General features: G+C 42.6%; 1 protein-coding gene across 16 annotated transcripts in view; it reads right to left on the bottom strand.

The window, feature by feature from the left end:
* Nucleotides 1-397: 397 nt before the first annotated feature.
* The window catches only part of SV2B (synaptic vesicle glycoprotein 2B), a 193,716-nt gene continuing 174,669 nt past the window's right edge, over nt 398-19,444 (bottom strand). For all 16 annotated transcript variants that reach the window (XM_023650691.2, XM_023650699.2, XM_070267138.1 and 13 more), the window contains 4 exons: nt 17,388-17,521; nt 15,036-15,236; nt 10,362-10,521; nt 398-8,295 (listed from right to left, as the gene is read on the bottom strand). In XM_023650691.2, coding sequence (XP_023506459.1) covers nt 8,112-8,295; nt 10,362-10,521; nt 15,036-15,236; nt 17,388-17,521 — 679 coding nt within the window. In that variant the 3' untranslated portion in view covers nt 398-8,111. The remainder of the gene's footprint in view (nt 8,296-10,361; nt 10,522-15,035; nt 15,237-17,387; nt 17,522-19,444) is intronic.

Genomic DNA, 19,444 nt, shown 5'->3' with positions numbered 1-19,444 from the left:
CTCCACTTCTTAATAGCTCTGTGGCCTTTAGCGAGTTACTTCGCCTTTCTACATTTCAGGTTCCCCATCTCTAAAGGGAAGAAAATAACACTGAGATCATTAGGTGAATATGAGGATTAAAGGAGATAGTCTTTAAAAGTCTCTATCACTGTCCTTATCGTATAGTTTTCAATAAGGGTTTGCTAATATTTGGATCACAAAGTATTAAAGGTTAAAGATGTATTTACCAATCACCCGATTAAATGTTTCTACTACTTTAATATATTAAAGACCAAAAAAAGCTTAGACCATCAGAGCAATTCCACTTTCCAGGGACTGTCAGATGGAAAAACACTGAAAGCGAGATGGAAACTAGAGCATGAAAAATATGAAGAGAAAACAAAAATGGCTTTGGTCATTTCACACGCACAGTATCAGTTTAATCATTCAGTAGATGCTGTCACTGTACATGGCATTATTTACAGATTTATCCAAACAGCTCTAGGTGGACATATGGTAAAGGTTTATCCAGCCAGTTGTCAAGTCATTGTAAACCAGATAATGGGTCCCTTTGCCCATAACTTGTAAACTTCCACTTGATGGCTCACAGCATGTGCTCTGTGTCCTTCTTGTGGCCATGAGACCAAGGACTGGTCAGTATGACAAGACTGTGAAACATAACTGACTTTTCATCATCTCAGCTTGAAGGTCCTTTATAGAAAGATGGCAGGCTTCCAAAGAAACATCTTCCTCCAGTGGCTGTGTGTCAGCACATTTCATCAACAGCAACAGTGTTACAAATGCCCTCTATACCTACAAAGTATTCTTCACAAATCACAGAGCACTTCACAGGACTACAGCGGATACCTGATGAGATTGTGTTTATTAACTTTGTTCCCAGACACCACCATTCCAGGAGCCAATTGCCATAGTGGACGTTATTATTCAACCTCTCAACTCTGAAAAGCTAGCAGTGTCTCAGCCTGTTAAAGCACTGATTGGCCAAATTTGTTGCAGTGGCTGTAGAAAAGACTCAACACCATTGGTCAAACATTCAGGGAAGACCATCAATAGTCACCCATGTCTGGACACTGTTGACCTTTGCCCAAAAATGTCACCTCTCTAGTTCCCCTCCCACCCGATAGAATGAAACCTCTTAGTCTCTCAGCATTGTTTATTGGAGCCCGGAGGCTTAGCTTGGACTTTACAAATTTAGCCTACCATTTTGAAGTAGAAAAGAAAAAAAGATGCATAAGCATAAATCATTATAGAAAGATAGACCAGCCAACTTCAAGGAGAGTTCTTCCTAACACCTCAAGCTGCTTTATCTACTTTACCCACCACATCAAGAACAAAGAAGTAATAACAGTGTAGACACTCTTTTAGTCTGTTACGGTTGGGGACCTCCAGGATTCAGATGGACCAAAAAGCTGGGACCAAATCTCATGCAGAAAAATAAATAACCTTAAAGACTCCTTCATTCCTGAAACCGGAAATGCACAGCTCAGCTATTTGAACGTTCGGCCCATTTGAAATGCAGCAGAATTGACAAATCAGTGTTTAACTACTTGATAAATATTTAAAATTTTTAAATTTTATAATATCTTGTTGATTTTTATCCCTTATGTGAAAATAGCCTGAATCAAAACTGACCAATCCATGGCATGTATATTAAACAATGAAATAGTTTTCACATCTATATGCAGTGGGGGTATTTTTTTAATTTTTATATGTCACAAATACCTCCATTTTGCTTAACCAAAACGTAATTTTAAAAAGTTGAGATATCTTTCAAAATCACCTATTAAACTGGATACACATCTGTCTACTCAGGACTACCTATAAAATACCTTTTTCCTGCCTCCTTGTCACAGCCTAAGTTCTAACACAAACATGTCAGCAAGGTACTATCCATATTCTGATTGCAAATCCTCAGTTTATAGTTTGATATTACCCCTGTAAAATATGTAGAATGTAGGTTTCTGGAAATTATCCTTATTAAAATCATTAGTGTAAACACCAACAAATTATCTATTAGCAATCCATTCAAACATTTGTGAAAGTTGGGTTTGCTTGACTCATCCAGACTGACTCTGTATTGAAAAGAAATCTATACCATAAAAACACATTTTAAAGAAGTTGAGTTTTATCACTTTCAAATATTTTTGAGATCGCTAGAATTTGTGTAATTCTTTGGGAGAAATACTTTAATACGTAAGAGTCACTTACGATTTGGTCATCAATTGCTTACCAGTTGTTTTTCTACACATTTTTTAAGCAATCCTTTATGATATAGCTTGAAGTCTAATTTTCCTGGAAAGCCATTTTTATAGGTCTTTTGTTCATACCCTATCAAAATCACAAGTGCTGATTTAGAGACAACTGAATCACTGAGATTCTACATTGTATGCAAGAACCGGAGGACAAGACGTTGGTTTTGAGTGGCTTGCTCTCCTGAGTGACAGCTGCTGTGAGTAGACACACCTTCCTACCTGGCAAAACTATCAAATGTGCCAACCACATTAACTTTGGTAGAAGACAGCTCCTGAAAGACCTTTGCTTCCTAAAGAAAGGCATATTTATGGTCTCTGAAATTTTAAGGTATTTTTAAGCCAACAGGACCAAAGATGAATGGACAGCTATGTGTGTGTTTTCGAGAGAGACGACAAGGACTCCTCATTCCCCAGCTCAGGGCTTGAACATTCTGGAAGACGTATTATGGTCCTGCTAAGTGGATGCCCTGTTCATTCTGTAATTAGCAACAACTGTAACAACTTTTATTTCTCCATTTAACCTTCATGGATAGTTCTAGTCTCTGTTTCATTTCATCATTAATCTTTCTGGAAACCTCTTTGCTGTCACAAAAGCCATGCATATAAATTTCCCCACCGTGCTTCTGCAAATTAAATAAAATGTGCTTTCAGCTTGCTTCAAATTCAAAGGCTATGTGTGATTTATTTCCAAACTGTTCTTGGGGCTGTGCTTAAACACAGCACAGCTACCCACAAAAGCACAAAGTTTTGGATGACACGGGACCACTTAGAGGTAGCAACCTAGTATAGCACGGGACACATGGTAGCCATTGTGTAAATATGTGTTGAATGAGGTCTAAGAGGAAGAATTTATCTCACTCAGCCTTTCTCTTATCTACAGAAGAAATGTTTACCCTTTTCAAGAGACATTTCCAAATCAAGTTCAAGTTGACTGTCAGCAGGTCAGGTTCCTAGCTAGATATGTCTTTATCACTCTCTGTGCATCCCTAGCTGGGAGAAAGCTTTTAGGATCAAAGAGTACAATTAGAAAGCCTAATGGATAACAATGTGCCACAAATATATTTGTGTCTATAAGAATCATTAGCACATGGAAATGGGCAAAACAGGGCTCAGGGACCTCCAGATGAGAAGGTGTTAATTAGAGGTCGACATCCAGACATGGGCTCATAAGGACAAGGCCTGGGTGAAACGAAGCAGTTTCCAGGGAAGAGACGATTTTCACTGACACTCTTGAGTTCCTGAAGCACTGCCACCAGTTGATAGTCCCTGAACTTTAGGAAGATGGTGATCGTTTTTCATGGGCTACTAGCTTTCGTGAGTTTCTGGTCAAGCTAATTTTAAGTTACGGGGGCAATAAAACTTCCCCCAACAAATCAAGTTGGCAGGTGTCAGTGCTGCTCAAAATCCGGTTCAAGGACTGACACCATCCACATCCCTTGGGAGCTGTTAAAAATGTGAACTCTCAGATCCCACCCCAGATTTCTGTGTGAGTTTTAACACCTCTCCACCTGATTCTGACACATGCTTAAGTTTAAGCAGCATGATCCATCTAGCCTCTCTCCCTTTCTCCCTTAGTGCCAAGATCCTCAATCTGGAGAAGCAATGTCCCCAGGTGAATACATTTCCCAGGCTCCCCTGCAGCCAAAGGAGGTCAATGATATATGAATGGAAGCAACTGGAAGGGGCGGGAAGGAGAGTAGTTTCAGGGGAGGCTGTCTAAGCTGGGAGGTGTAGCCCTTTCGCCCCTTGCCCTTCTTTCTGCTTCCTGCCTGAATTGTGGATGTGAGGATCAGTGCTGCAGCAGCCATCTCAGTACATGAGGCAGCCTCAATGACAAAAAATCATGGAGTCTAAAGGCAGGAGTCTGTTCCCAATGATCAGGTCACAAGGCAGCCATACCAGCCACAGCTTTCTTTCCTCCAGATTCCCTTCATATGAGAGACAAATAAACCCTTAACTTATTATAAAGGTATTCTAAGCCTGATTATTTGGGTTTTCAGATATACGCCATCCAACCTAATCCTAACTAAATCCCAAATATTGGGCGTTAGCTCAGATGTCCCCTAAAAAGCCAGATGTGGAGGTAGAAACACCGGTAGGCTTGCCCCACTAACTAACGTCATGCTTGCATTCCTGGCCCCCATCCCTTCTTCCACATAAAATTTTCCGTAAAATAGATTTAAGTAAAAACTTATTATGTTCTGCAAAAAAATGAACAAGTGTGTCTTTTTCTTTAGCTGGACTAAAAGAAAAGAAATTGGCACACTCCTTGAAGAAAAGAGAAACTGGAGAGGGCAACCACATTCAGAAATCCACGGTCGACTGGTAAAGGAGCAAGAATCTTCTTACAAACAAAAGGTGCATTTTACTAATTATACGACCCTTGTACTTTGTTTTTATTGCCAAGTTAATATCCATCTTTCCCACTGGCTGTAAGTGGAATGAGCAAGGAGGCGGAACTGTGACCAGTTCCTTCACCACTGGATCCCCAGGGCTTAGCAAGGAGACTGGCTCACAGAAGGGGCACAGTGAGGATTTGTTGAATGAATGAATAATTGACGAATAAATACTAATTTCTCTCATTTATACTGATCCTTCCACTTATTATAGGTAAAACAATCATGTAGGTTTTCAATGAATGTCCTCAGGGAACGAAGGGCAAGTGTTTGTCACATTGTCACATTCCCCAAAGACGCTATGGGAGGCCCTGAAGCAGGGTATCAGTGACTGAGGGATTATTCCAGAATTATAGACAGAGCATCATTGTAGACGTTATAACCCACTCCTGGCACTACATGTCACTTTGGTCACATCATTTAACCTCTCAAGTTCCCCATATGCAAAATAAGAAAGTTGAAGGAAATGATTCTGAATGTTCCTCCCAGTTGATTCCATCAATTTAGGAATCCAGAAGAGACCTCAGGGTCTGAAAATAATCTCTAGCCCCAGTTCTTAAAGGTTTGCTTACAATCACTTTTATTATTATTTTTAATGAACTAACACAAGGTACCAGGGAACCCTGGAAATGGGGTTATTTATTACATGACCTCAGGCTAATGAGTTATAAACTTCACAAATAGGCACATCCCTCTCACTAATCATTTCCAATAAAACAAAAGATAAAAAACCAGCATCAAGAGATAACACAATACAGTTGGGACTATTAAAAGTAACTACTGTCAAACCGGGCATCATAAAATACAGCAAGAACTGGGAACAGATTTGCTCAGCGAAGGAGCGCCTCTTCCCTTCAGCTCTCCACGGATGCCACTGGGAATGTCTCAGAGTAGAACATGAAATGAAAAAGAAACGGATGGCCAGGAATGCTGTCCATTATCTCCCAATGACCAGCCGCAGAGACTATTTTTAAAGAAGCATTTATCTCAGCAGGAGTGACAGCATTGAAGAAATGGCCAGGTCCCAGCGCCAGACAGTCCTTCATGGTTAAAGGCTGCAGAGAATGGCTGCACCTTTACAAAGGCCTAGTGATGAATGAGATGGGAATTGCCCTTGGTTAGTTAGGTGGTTGGTGTAGGGAGCCATAGAGGCAAAGTCAAAGTTAGAGCTTGGGAATCAAAGGATGTTTACCCCCAAATTATTGCAGCCACCTCAACACTCAAAAATTAATCCAACTTTAGATTTACAAAATCCATCTCAACTAGAAATGCAGACTCTGCCTTGTAAATTGTTTAAGTGGCAGCTGCTCATTGAATTGTATTATCCCATTGAAGAATAATGTTATAAGGGATGTGGTGACCCCAGGTTTAGACAATTCTCTTTTATGAACCTAGCCACTGTATTTCATATCGCAAGAATATGGAAAGTATATTACAGCTATATTACATTGGACCTCTCATAACTGACATGGCATTTATGTTAGGTAACTCCTGTAAAACAATTAGAGAAACACTAATACGCAATGGTATATTTATACATCTGGGGGAATCAAGGTCAGATCAGAGATGCTATGTTGTCCTTCCCCGTACAGAGAAAAAAGGGGGTGCATAAAGAGGTAGGGGACAAGAGAAGCAGAGTAAACATTTTAACCATTAAAACTGATCTCAAATCAAGGGTAGAAAGGTGTCATAATGTTTACTCTTCCCCCCTTTACCTGTTACTCCAGAGAATAACATGGCCTGAAGCTATCATGGAGCCTAAGCATTCCTCCAAAACTGGGAAAACACTCAGCACAGCCATCATTATTCTGTTTTGAATTTTTGGAAATTTCTGGTAGGGAAAGTGTGGCACCTGACAGCATTGAGAGCGTTGCAAATCAACTCAAAGAACTAGTTCTTGCAGACTGATGTTCAGCCGGCCTTGGCAAGTTCCCCTCCAGGGCCAGGAGCTCATAAGCTCACTGTTCCTTCCACGCAGGACAGTTCTGATGGCTCAAACGTTGTTCATTTCCTATTTCGTCAGGTCTTGAGTCTATTGCTGACCCTTGCCAAAGCAATTTGTCTAAGATTCCTCACCCTGCTCCCACCACCACCACCATTCATGTTCCAAACTGGATCACAGGAAATGGCTTCTTAGAGCACTCAAGGAAAACGTATTTCACAGCCACTGCACTCCCTACTCCCGCACCAGTGACATCCATTTCAAAAGCCGTGAACGGGCATACACAGCACAGATTCCTCAGGGGTCTTGACCATGACATCAAATATGGGTCATGTTGTACTGCTAAAATAAATGGAAAGAACTATGCTTTGAAGTACTGTGACTACATTTCCCCAACCCTCTCTCAGTCCCCCAGATTGTCCACTATGTTTTCTTCTTGCTCACAAAGAGAGTGCCAGAAGCCACTGAACACTTCTCCTGTTGTTTCTGGGGGAGCAGCAAAGTTAAATGCCAGCACTGAAGATGCTTGAGTTTCACAAGACAGTGATCTGTGTAAGAGGAAAGTAACTACTCCACCTACACAAAGAAAAGTGCCTGGATTAAACGAACTGTGCGACATGAGTTTGCTAACTGCATCCTCCCCACAGCAAGTTAAATGGCTATAAGAAATTGTGCTTGCATTTCATTCCCTTGGACCCAATTTCTTGGGACTTCAAATGCCAAGTCCTCCCAAAATATGGCTAAAATGCTGGCAAATATTTGCAGATACCATTTCCTCAAATTAAACCCAAATAGAGTTATATACAGTTAGTTTACAGAATACCTATCCCATTAAGTTTCTTTGACTAGATTAAAATAGGAATAAATATCATTGTTAAATTTACCACCTAATCATCATGGAAAGCTTAGGACACTTGGTGGGGAAAGCAGACTTCTATAGATATTGCTCAAATATTTGGTTTTCTATATCAGAGTATCTTCAATGCTATTGTGGTGATTTTCAAATGGAAAATACGATAGGTGATACTTTTAAATGCAAAAATATAAGCAACATGTACTTCAAGCCCAATATTCATATGAGGACTCGAGCTTCCTGCCAAGTCAATCTGATAGGTCATTGGGCTCCAAGGACCATTATGAAGGAACTTGAGTGTTTCTCACCCTCAAATTCATTTTGAAATGCAAATAAGTCCTTGCACCTCATTTGGGGAAATGCACACTCCTTGCTTTGTGTGCGCACCCACGGGAGGGTTTATCCCTCTTCCTCTGCCTTGCGTTGGGGAGACCTGAAGCCAAGCACACAGCACTCTGATTATAAGGGCAGCTCAGGACACCCCCAAATCAGTCACCTGAGTAACAAACATATTGACAGCTGAAATGAGTCCTAAACTAGGGGTCACAAAATCAACTTCTCCTCCCGTGCTATCCAGGTGTCCTCTGGACTGTGACAGACAGGAAGTGTGGGTGCACTGAAGGTTCCTGGACAAGGTTCTTCCAAAGTTTCCTTTCCTCATGTGTTGTTCACATCAGGACCTGTTCTCGAGTCTCTGGCAGTCGAAGAGCAATCAGGCCACCCCCAACGAGAGAAGTGGCAGCCAGAAGGATGGGGACCACTTTGGTTATCCCAACAAAAGAAGCAAAGATGGTGTTTCCCAGGATGGCTCCAAATTTGCATAATCCATTGAGGATGCCAAAGGCTGTTGCCCTGTAAAAGAAGAAGGTAAATCATTCTGAAAGGCACAAACTAGACCTCATTAGATGAATGGGACTGGGTTCTTTTCTCTCCTTGTTGCGGGAGAAGGTATAGTGAAGCTGTGGGAGGGAATTTTTTTCCTAAATATAAAAGTGACACATTCTCATTTTACTCAAATTTGGAAATACAGGATAACATAAAGATTCAGGGGTATACAATCAGATCACTGGAAGGCAATCACCACTATTAACATTTTGGAGTATTTCCTTCAAACTTGTTTCTCTTTCTTTTCAAATATATCTCTTTCTGAAATTTTCATAGGTAGTACACGAGTATTGTGAAATATTGAAAGAATGAAAAAGAATGAAGAAGAAAGCGTAAGTGTTACCCTCTTAACACTCTCAACCCTCTCGTGGCAGAGACTGCTGGAAGTCCCTAAATAGTATTTATTCAAATGTAAGACTACATTTCCCAGACTCCCTTGCTGCTGAATGTGGCCATGTGACTAAGTTTGGCCAATGGGATGAAAGGGCAAGTGGCAGCTCCTGGGAAACTTCCCAAGGCTGCAATTACTTGGAGTTTCTGTCACCTGTGGCAGAACCGAATCCTAATTATTATCCTTCAATCACACTTCCCAGTGATAACTATTATTAACCATCTATCCTTTCTCAACTCCATCTATATACAGAGACAATATTTCTGGCACTCTCTCCCCAGCTAAAGTAAAATATTTCTTTTTCATGCCACAAGTTTATTAAGATTTTGGCTATATTTTCATACTTTAAATTCTTTTTACATTTTTTATATAATTGTACCACACTATAGCTTTTTAATCACCAGCCTCCAATCTCAGTCTGTTCAGAATATTCTTGGATACATTCATATGTGTATTTTTCCAAATAAACTTTAGGATAATTTTTTCAAGTTCCCAGGGGGAAAAGAAATCTCACTGAATTTTGAATGCACCCTTTTTAAGTTAGAGAAAAACTAAAGAAAATTTGACATTTTTGTAAGATTAAATCCTCTTCAAATTCAATAAGGTATATCTTGACATACATTTAAATCTTCTTTAAATCTCTCAGTAAAGCTTTATCATTTTCCTCACATAAGTGTTTTATCTTTCTCATCAAATTGATTCCCAGATATTTTATGATTTCTGTTATTATTAAATGAATTTCTATTTTATTTTTAATATATTTTAAAGTCTATACATTATTAAGTTGGTTTTGTCATTGACCACCTTACCAAATTATATTATTGTTTTAGTATTCTCTTTAAGTAATTCTCTTGGGGTTCCTAGATTTAAAATATATCCCATTCAAATAACAGTTTCTCCTCCTTTTGTTTTTTGTAAAACTTAGAAGTTCTTTGGTTCAGGGAAGAGGGACCCCAGATAAAGTATTCTTTGCTTTTCCTTAGCTACCTATATCCTAGTACTGTGTCACCAATTTAGGGTTTTTTGCAGAATTTCATATACCCCTCTTCCACACCACTTCACATTCCTTTTTGACCACAGGGTCACCTTACCTGCTGTCCGTAAAATTCACAATTCACCCCCCATGGGGAGAAATAACTGCTAAGTAATGGCCTTGACCTTCTGCCTTTAAACCAGGCCTCTCTCCATATGGCTTGTAGGAAGTAAGAGTGAACCCTGCCATCGTGCCACACTCTCTGCACTGTCCTACACCAGAATGCCTCATCCTCATCTTTATTTCTCCCCCATTCTGGGTTTACCTAGCTCTTCACCTTTGCCCTTTATCTCCCACTGGCTCACCTGTTCTCACTTCCCTTGTCGATGACATGACACGGATGGTTTTGCCCTCCTATTCCTTTCTCCTGACCATGGTTGAACTTGTCCTTTGCATCTTGCTGTCCATCCCCACCCTATCAAGCCTTAGCCTGCCACTGCCAGGCCTCTGCCAGCCCCCATGCAGGAGAAACTCAACAACCTAAGAGACGTTTGGTCTATGGAACACCAGGAAGACCAAGATGACCATGGTAGAGGACCATGGAGCAGGTAGACTTCTGGCCAAAGAAGTCCAAATGAGTCCCAGAGGGAAGCCCAGGGAAGAACTGACCTCTGGTTGGTGGGATACAGCTCTACTGTGATCACATCCAGAGCATTCCAGGCAGCAATGCTGGTCCCACAGAACAGACACTGCCAGCCAATCATCGCCGATTCGCTGTTGCCAAAAAACAGGAAGAAGCAGCAGACAGCCGAGATCAGCATGGAGCCACCTGCAGAGGGAGGTCAAGGGCAGAAAGAAACATGAAGCCCGTGTCTCAGACAAGACTGTCACCCACGTGTCTGGCCCCATCTCCCATCCTCACAGTGACGCCTGAAGTCAGGTCACCTGAAGTAGAACGTGCATCTCTGCACAGAGAGCACAGCTTGACTGCATGGTTCCCCAGCCACGGAACCAGAGCTCTTTGCGTGGTCACGTCACCAGAGTCAGCCTCCAGGAAGGATTCTGAAATTGTCATTCTGCAGTGCTTCCCAGCCCAAAATAACCAGGGACGAGGCAGAGAGGGTATTAATTGAGAGTCCGTTGTGTGTCAGACCTTGTTCTAGGTGCTTGAGATCCATCAGTATCAAAAAACTCCGTTCCCATGGAGCTTACATTCTGGTGAGAACACAACTGTAAATAGGCTACAGAAGGAAAACCTGGAAAAGGGGCACAGTGCTGATTCTCCATTTACCCCCGTCTCCACCCGGCTATCTGATCTGCCCTTTCTCAGCCTTGCTCTGCGCCCCAGGAAGCTAACCCACGTGGACCGCACACCTGGGGCTCCCTTGTCAGTTGGGAGGAGAAAGAGATGGGAGTATTTCTTCCCAATTCCGGTCTTGTTTTAAAAGCCCTTTTGTGGTAATGGCTGCATCCCCCTGGGACTACAGTTCCTTCCGGGCACCTCCCCCTCCGCGGTTCCAGCTCTCACTGAGCTCTGTTAATGCTATTTTCTCCCCTTGTCCCTGCAGCCCTGGAGCTGGTGTCTGCTGCCACTTTTGCTCATATCTGGGTGCCTCATCTGCCTTATTTGTTCCCACAAGAGTGCCCGCCACTCTATATGTAACCCCACCAATAAAGTCTCTTCACTAGAAGGAACTGGGGTCGATTCCTTCTCCAGCCAGGACTCTGGCTGACACAGCCAATGATGAGAGATCCCACTGAAAGAAGGGCTGTGTCAAATCCTGCCCAAATCTAACACGGCCACCCCAGAGGAGCTTGGGAAGTCCAGGGTGGATGCAGAGCACAGACCAGGAGTATGGTGGGAAATGAGGTGGGAATAGAGTTAGCGGAAAGGGGGTAAGAAGGCGGGCCCCAAACAACCAGCTGGGAAACAGAGCAAGAGTCCCCAGCAGGAACCAGGAGCCTGGGGGAAGGAGGGCATCCAGTTGCCAAGAAGCCGAGGCTGGCCTCATCAACAACTGCCTTCCTGGGGGGCTCTGCCTGGAATCTCACCCTCAGACCTGGAGCTGCCAAGACTAGCGCCAAACCGTGCTGACCAGCTGGGAGATGGCAACTACCCTCCTGGATTCTGCTGATTCTGGGAAGGGGCAGGGCTGTGAGCAGGTAGCCCAGTAACCTCTTCCCAAACAGCTAGGAGAGAACTAGAACGACAGGAGATGGGCATCGGCTGGACCACAACTGCCCTGACAACTACGTCACTTACATGTATGCATCCCTTAAAGTGCCAGGCATGGGCTTAGCTTACAACAAATGTTGACAAGTGTTTGTTGAGTACAAAATATTATCCTCAAATACATCAAGTGATAGTTAGGGAACTCACCCTTCAACTAGGTTAGGTCTTCCTGCTAGAGGTCCCTATGGTCCATGTACTTCCACTTCCATAATTCTTGTTCTGCTTGTGATTGAGAGGCCTGAGTTCAAATCCCAGCTTCACCTGTGTGACCTTGAGTGAGTTACTTAACCTCTCTGTGCTGTGTCACTTTCCCCATCTATAAAATATTGATAAAAATAGTGCCTATCTCCTAGGGTTATTGTGAGGGATAAATGTGTGAATATTTACAAATGTTTGGAACAAAGCCTGAGCTATAATAAGCATTTCATAGGTGTTAGTTAAATGAAATATCTAGTTTATATCTATCTCTTTCAATAGATCATTTCTCCTTTAACACAAGAATGCTGTCTATCTCAATTACTCTTGTATTCCCATTGCCTACCACACAGCCTGGTAGAGAATAAGTGCTGCATAAATAAATGTTTAGTGAATGAATAAATGAGGAGTGACAAGCTCATCAGGAAAACTTATACTCTGTTGTTAACATGACACTGTTTCTACCCAGGAAAAAGCACAGCAGAGTAGGCAGGACAAAAGACGCTCCAGCAGATTCTATAGAGGGCTTTGTCTGAGGACCGTGGAGAAGGCTATTTCAAAACAGGTCACCCACATCCCACCGAGATCCTTCCTGAGCATCTGCTATTTGCCGTGCACTGAGAACACCACAGTTGATCCATCATGCCAGGCCTTTTACTAGAGACAGGAGGATACAAAGGGGACACGCTATGAGCTCTTAACAATCTTGCTCAAAAGCAAAATACAGACATTAATAAATGAGTAATATATAGGGGCCAGCCCGGTGGGGCCTCCCACATACAAAAAAGAGGACGATTGGCATGGATGTTTGCTCAGGGACAATGTTCCTCACTAAAAAAATAAAAAGAATAGTATATAAGGAATGATTAAACACCCCAGATATCCAATTTGGGAAGTATGGCTATTTAGCATTATAGAAGTCAGTTTTGTTTTTTGTTTTTTAAAGATTTTTTTTTTCCTTTTTCTCCCAAAGCCCCCCGGTACATAGTTGTGTATTTTTAGTTGTGGGTCCTTCTAGTTGTGGCATGTGGGATGCCACCTCAGCATGGCCTGATGAGCGGTGCCATGTTCATGCCCAGGATTCGAACTGGCAAAACCCTGGGCCACCAAAGTGGAGCACGCAAACTTAACCACTCGGCCACAGGGCCGGCCCCCTATAGAAGTCAGTTTTAATCTAGGAGACACTCATGATGACAGGAAGGGCTTCAACGGCCTGGGAAAGGCTGTGTACTCTCTCCCCGCCCTGCCTGCTCCCTGTGCCCAGCCTTCCCTCTGCTCCCGTGTGGGAGGGTGTACCGGTCATGGGCGGAGGGCCATTCTGATGCACGTGTGCACCCACTCTGCCCCTCATAGACGCTGCTTTCCCAAGAACCTCCTCGGCTACTCCAGGACCTGACCACAGAATTCACTGTTCGACCCTGGGACTCAAAAGGCCAGTGACAGAGTGGCAGAAGTGTCACACTCTCACACTTTTCATCCCTTTGGAGCAAACGGAGGTATTATTTTAACACTTTTGAAAAGGGAGCTCAGAGAGGTAAAGGAAGTGCACAGCCTCATAAAGTGAATGTCGGCCAAGCTGGCTGCCCGACTCCCAGCCGCCAGTCTTTTACTCGACACCACCCTGTAGCATTTTCTGCTGGAAAGCACGCTGCTTCGGACTCATTTAGGAAAGAGGCATCCTCACGGGATCCAGGCAGTGCAGCAGCATTACCAAGTGGCACCTCCATGGCGGCCCCGGGCTGGGCTCGGGCATCACAGAAGTTAGTAAGACCATCGTTCCCTCAGCAGGCTGCAGCTCTAATAGGAGACAGCCTCACCTGCCATGTCTAGGAGATGACTCCACCCTCACCGCAAGATGGAAAAGCCGAAATCACAGGCACTTCCTGTGCTCACCATTCTGAATATTCATGCTACTATTTATGATAATAATATTCCATATGAGCCAAACCCCAGGAAAAGCTTCTCTTCCCATAAAGACCTGGTCAATTTGCTCTTTCTTCTCTGACAAAATGCCTCTGTGATTTCTTTTGTTTCCCTTTGGGCTTTGCAGCTAGAAATTGCAGTATTAATGTTACTGATCGCCCACATTCCTAGGGCAGACCTCCCGGCACATTTATTAGGTGTAGTCTCCCCACCCCTGGCCTGGGCTCATATTCTAATTTACATCATCCCGGCCCTGGGTGGATACATCTTGGTTCTTGTTCACCATGCATGGCATGTGTTTCTGTAACAAATTGCTGCAAATCCTGGCAGAATGAAGAAAGCTTACATCATGAATATGGCTACCATTTTTGAGAATCCGCAATGCACCAAGCACGACAAGATGCTTTGGGTACATTATGTTCAATCCTCATAAACCCCTACCAGTGAGTTATAGGTATCATCACCTTATAGATAATGAAACTGAGGACCAGAGAAGTAGAGAACATGTTCAAAGTCAAACAGCCTTTGGGTGATAGGATTCCAACATGAGTCTGTCTAACGTCAAAGCCCAAATTTGTTATCACTATTAAATAATAATAAGTAATATGATTTGTTTAAATCATCTAATGAAACCAATGTTCATTTAAGAGCATTTTATATATTTTTCTGTCAATAATCCTACAAAGCATGTAGGGTGGATGTATTTAACTTCCCTATTGAAGTGCTAAGAGAATAAGTGACTGTCACAGAATTGCTGAGTCAGGAAACAAAGATGAGTTTCCGGCCTGGACCAGACGTCCTGGACTACCCCCGTGGGGTCCTTGGGTTTTGTAAAAATACCTCCTTGGCTCTACACTGTCGGATTCCATCTTACCTGTGCAGTTCCCTGTGCAAGATTTCTTTAGGAAAAAGTAAAATTCCACTGCTTTGATACCCTTTAAGCCACTGCCCTAGCCCACCAGAACACGGATGTCACATCCCTGACAACTCACCAATCATCTTGAGCCTTCCGACTCTATCCATGAGCAGGGCAGAAATGATGTTCCCAGGCAAGACAGACAGACTGCCAAGGAAGCTGACGAGGTAAATCAAGAAGTCGTTATCTTGCTCAAAGTCCATGTGGCAGCCCTCCTTCTGCTCCAGAAAGGTGACGTTGATAAACCGACAGTTGATGAACTTGTGCTCGTAGAGGTCTGGGGAGAGAAGAAAACCTTTAGTTCATGTAAAGTGGAGGGGGCTGGGGAGACTCAGGGCAGAGGCAGGGACGAAGTTATGCCCTTTCCAGGGCCAGGCTGCACCGGCTTCTGGCAGTCAGACAGTCTCAAAGTCAAGGTGACATGTGGCCACGTATAGATGAAGCGAGAAACCTCTAAAAATATAATGTCCTGTTCATGTTCCTATTAGCAAGAGGAAATGAAATGAACATTCCTTGAGGGGCGTGTTTAAGTATAACATCCCTCAAGCCAGATAACAGTCCTGCTTGTATCAATGAGGTGACACTGAGGGCCACAGTGGCTGGGCCCCTCCTCCAAAGCTACCCAGCTTATAGAAAGTAGAAGACAAGAGAATTGAGTCCAGATTGAGATAATTACTCCAGAGCCCATGCAGAAACCCAAACATTCTTCAAAATAAAAGCCATTTATTCAGTGGTTGCAAGGGTGGGACAGGGGAGAGATGACTAGGTAGAACACGGAGGATTTTTAGGGGAGTAAAAATACTCTGTATGATATTAGGATGATGGATACATGTCATTACACAGCTGTGCACGCCCATAGACTGGACAACACCAAGAATGAGCCCTGAGGTAAACTATGGACTCCGAGCAATCATGATGTGTCAATGTAGGTTCATCAATTGGAACAAATGTACCAGTCTGGTGGGGGATGTTGATAATGCCGAGACTATGTGTCGGGGCTGGGGGGGGGGGGGGGTTGGGGCGGGATATGGAAATCTCTGTACCTTTCTTCTAACTTTGTTGGAAACCTAAAACTTCTCTTAAAAAATAAATTCTAAAAAAAATAAAAAACACTTGCTTGGGAACCAGTTCCCGTATCTTGTCACATCTTCTAACACCACCTGTCCTAGCAGAAAGGTCACTAAAGAGGCTCTCAGGGAACCTGGGTTTGGGGATCTGGTTCTGCTGCTGACCCTCTTTAACCTCCCTGGGCTGGCTATAAACTTAGAGGTGTACACCTGATTATCTCCATCGCTTCCCAGCTCTATTTCACGACTACAAGTGTTTGCAAAAATCCCCATGTCAAGAGTATGCAAACAAAGAAGCATCATTAAAACTTGAAAGAAGAAAACGAAAGCTATGCCAGGTTTTAATGACAAGTAGTCAATGCACAGAACTCATCATTATTTTTTAAGTTCAGGCTAAAGAATAAAATTAGGAAGGTCAATCCCATAATGGATTATTTAGAGACTGAGGCATGTTCGGACAGCAGATATTGAACCCTTTGAGGCTGACATCACGGAGGAAGAAGCTGTTCCTGCATAAACCATCCTTTGGTGCTGATGTCAGGGAGAAAGCCCTGATATGGGCATAATGCAAGGAGTTCAATAGAAAGATCACAGACTTTAGAGCCAAACCATTAGGCAATAAATCCGGGCTCCTCCAACTGGCTAGCTCTGGCCTTGGGCAAGCTGCTTAAGCCTCTGTTCCCTTAGCTATAAGATGGGGATAATAGTACATTTCTCACTTGAAACGGTGTAGGTAAAGCCTCTGGTAAAGCTCAGTTAGTTTCCTTTTATCCCAACTCCATTTGGCATTAATTTATGATGAGAATTGTAAAAGCAACAAGCAGTGGTGGAATTCTGTAATTTTTTTTAACTATGGAAGTCTGAAATGGTGTGATTTTAAAATATTCTGTCATCTCACTTCATGCACAAGGCTTGAGAAGATGCCATTTTCCCTTTTCATTCATTATCGTGAGAACATGAACCTTGAATTTTGCAAGTTTCAAATTAGGCACGGTCTTGAAGAACTCACTCTGTGCATAAAATGCAGCCCTCCTGGAATGCTGCGTTTTATCTGTGTCATACTTTGTTCCTACTGAAGACCATTCAGATCAGTCTTGTTGAGATCAGAACACCCGCCCAGAACTTGTGTTTCCATTTTACATGCGATAAAACTGAGATGCAGATAAATTAAATGCTTTGGTAAAGAGTGTGCAACTAATTCATGCCATACCTGAGGCTAGAACCCATTTATCTATTCTAAGGCTCAGCACTTACTTCTGTGAATACTTTCTTGTTCCTAAAGCGTACGACTGAGTAGTTTTGTTCCTAGCCAAGACTAGTCCCCCTTTGTCGCCGTCTACCCACACTGTCCACGTTCTTACCTGTGTTATAAAAGATGGTTGACTCAATGGTGCAATTTTTGAAATAGGTATCAGTAGACGTAACATCTTCGAAATAGCACTCATCAAACAATGTGTCCTCAAAGAGTACATGTTTAAAGTACATCTTTGTGAACCTGTGGGAAAGACATTAGCCCCTCAGTGATTCATCCAGGAAAAAAAGAGACTTGAGACCCAAAAGGAAAATACGGACAGGCAGAAAAAGGAGAATTGCACACCAAAAGCTGTTGCAATGTTATTTTCAACCTAGACTAGTTCCTTATTTCTTGGCTGTGGGTTTATAAATAGAGAAGGGCCTCAGGCCTGTGGAAGCTGGTGCCTACTCCAGGTACATATGGGGTTCTATGCATCAGCCTGGTGGTTCCCAAATGCAGGTCCATGGACCTTCTGCATGAGAATCCTAGAAATGTGAAACAGTGTGAAGTGGGAATATTGATAACATCTCACTTTATGAGCTTTAAAAACATGCATGTCCCTCGCTTGGTCTTAGCAATGGAAGTGTGAGGAAGAATATTCATTTTTAAAATTAAACAAAAATGTGGGGAAATCAGCACTGTCATTCACACTGTTGGTAAAATGTAATTGATGCAGTCTCATTCGAGAGCAATTTTGCACAATTTAAAATGCACAAGCCCTTTGACCTGGGAATATCACTTTTAAGAATTTATCCTACATATACTTGCTCATGTGTTCAAACACACAACGTTCATTGATCTTCATTGCAACATATAACAGCAAAGGATTACTAAGATAGATAGATACATTACAATACAATGGAATACCACATGGCATTATAATAATTAGGTAGATCTATATGTCTTAATATGGAACAATCTTCAAGATACATCATTAACAGAAAAAATTAAATGCAATACTGTGTTTATAGCATGTAACCACTTGTGTGAGAAAGGATATGGTACATATGCCTCCATATGCATAGGATATACCTGCAGATTTACACAAGAAACTGGTAGATTGGTTAGCCCTGGGGAAGTGCAGTGGGCGCTAGGAATGAGAGAAACTAAATTTTTCCTTCATACTAAGTGAATACATTACTTTTTCACTTAAAAATAAAACAGTTAATAAGGGATAAAGCACCCAGATGATTATGAGGTGTAGCCACATTTGGGAGCTGTTGCACTGCTCCAAATCCTGCATAAACTTAATAGGAAAGAATAACTCTACGTTAAAAAAACATATACTGATGGGGCTGGCCCCATGCTGTAGCAGTTAAGTTCATGCACTCCACTTCAGCAGCCTGGGGTTCACCAGTTCGGATCCCGGGTGCAGACCTATGTACCACATGTCAAGCCATGCTGTGGCAGGCGTCCCACATATAAAGTAGAGGGAGATGGGCATAGATGTTAGCTCAGGGCCACTCTTCTCAGCAAAAAGAGGAGGACTGGTGGCAGATGTTAGTTCAGGGTTAATCTTCCTCAAAGCAACAACAACAATAACATATACCTATACATATTAACCTCATTCTCTGTTGCTAACATTTACCAAGGTTGGTCAAACTTTTAAGCTAAAAACCTTTGGATATGTCTTCATTTGTGAAGAATTACAATCCATTCATTCATTCAGCTGTCTATTCATTTATTTACATATTCAGTCTTCAGCAAACACTTACTGAGCTTGGCCCTAGATGCTACGAGTACACAAAGGAAAGACGTGGTCCCTGCCTTAAAGCCTAATAAAAGAAGAAGATAAAAAGCAAACAGATAACTATAATACCACAGGAATCAGCATGATAGAGGTAACATGGGGTGCTGAGGGTCATTGTTCCTCTCCAGGGCCACCAGATAACTCAGGCCATGACCATATATGAGGGCTAGAGCCCCTTACCCTTCATGCAATATTGTGTTCTGCTCAGAACCCTAACCTAGAGCCACCTATCATTAGCTTCTGCAAAAAAACCTCCCGCTCAACAAGAAGGGCTGGGCAGGAGCTTCTCAAAGAGAGCTCTCCAGACCACTCACATCAGAAGAAAATGGAAGGTTATTACAAAAGACACAGTTTCCTACATTCCAACCCAGACC

The sequence above is a fragment of the Equus caballus genome, chromosome 1, assembly GCF_041296265.1.
Source record: "Equus caballus isolate H_3958 breed thoroughbred chromosome 1, TB-T2T, whole genome shotgun sequence".
Taxonomy (NCBI): Eukaryota; Metazoa; Chordata; class Mammalia; order Perissodactyla; family Equidae; genus Equus; species Equus caballus.
Note: the sequence above shows the minus strand (reverse complement) of the source record. Positions and strands in the feature narration are given on the sequence as shown.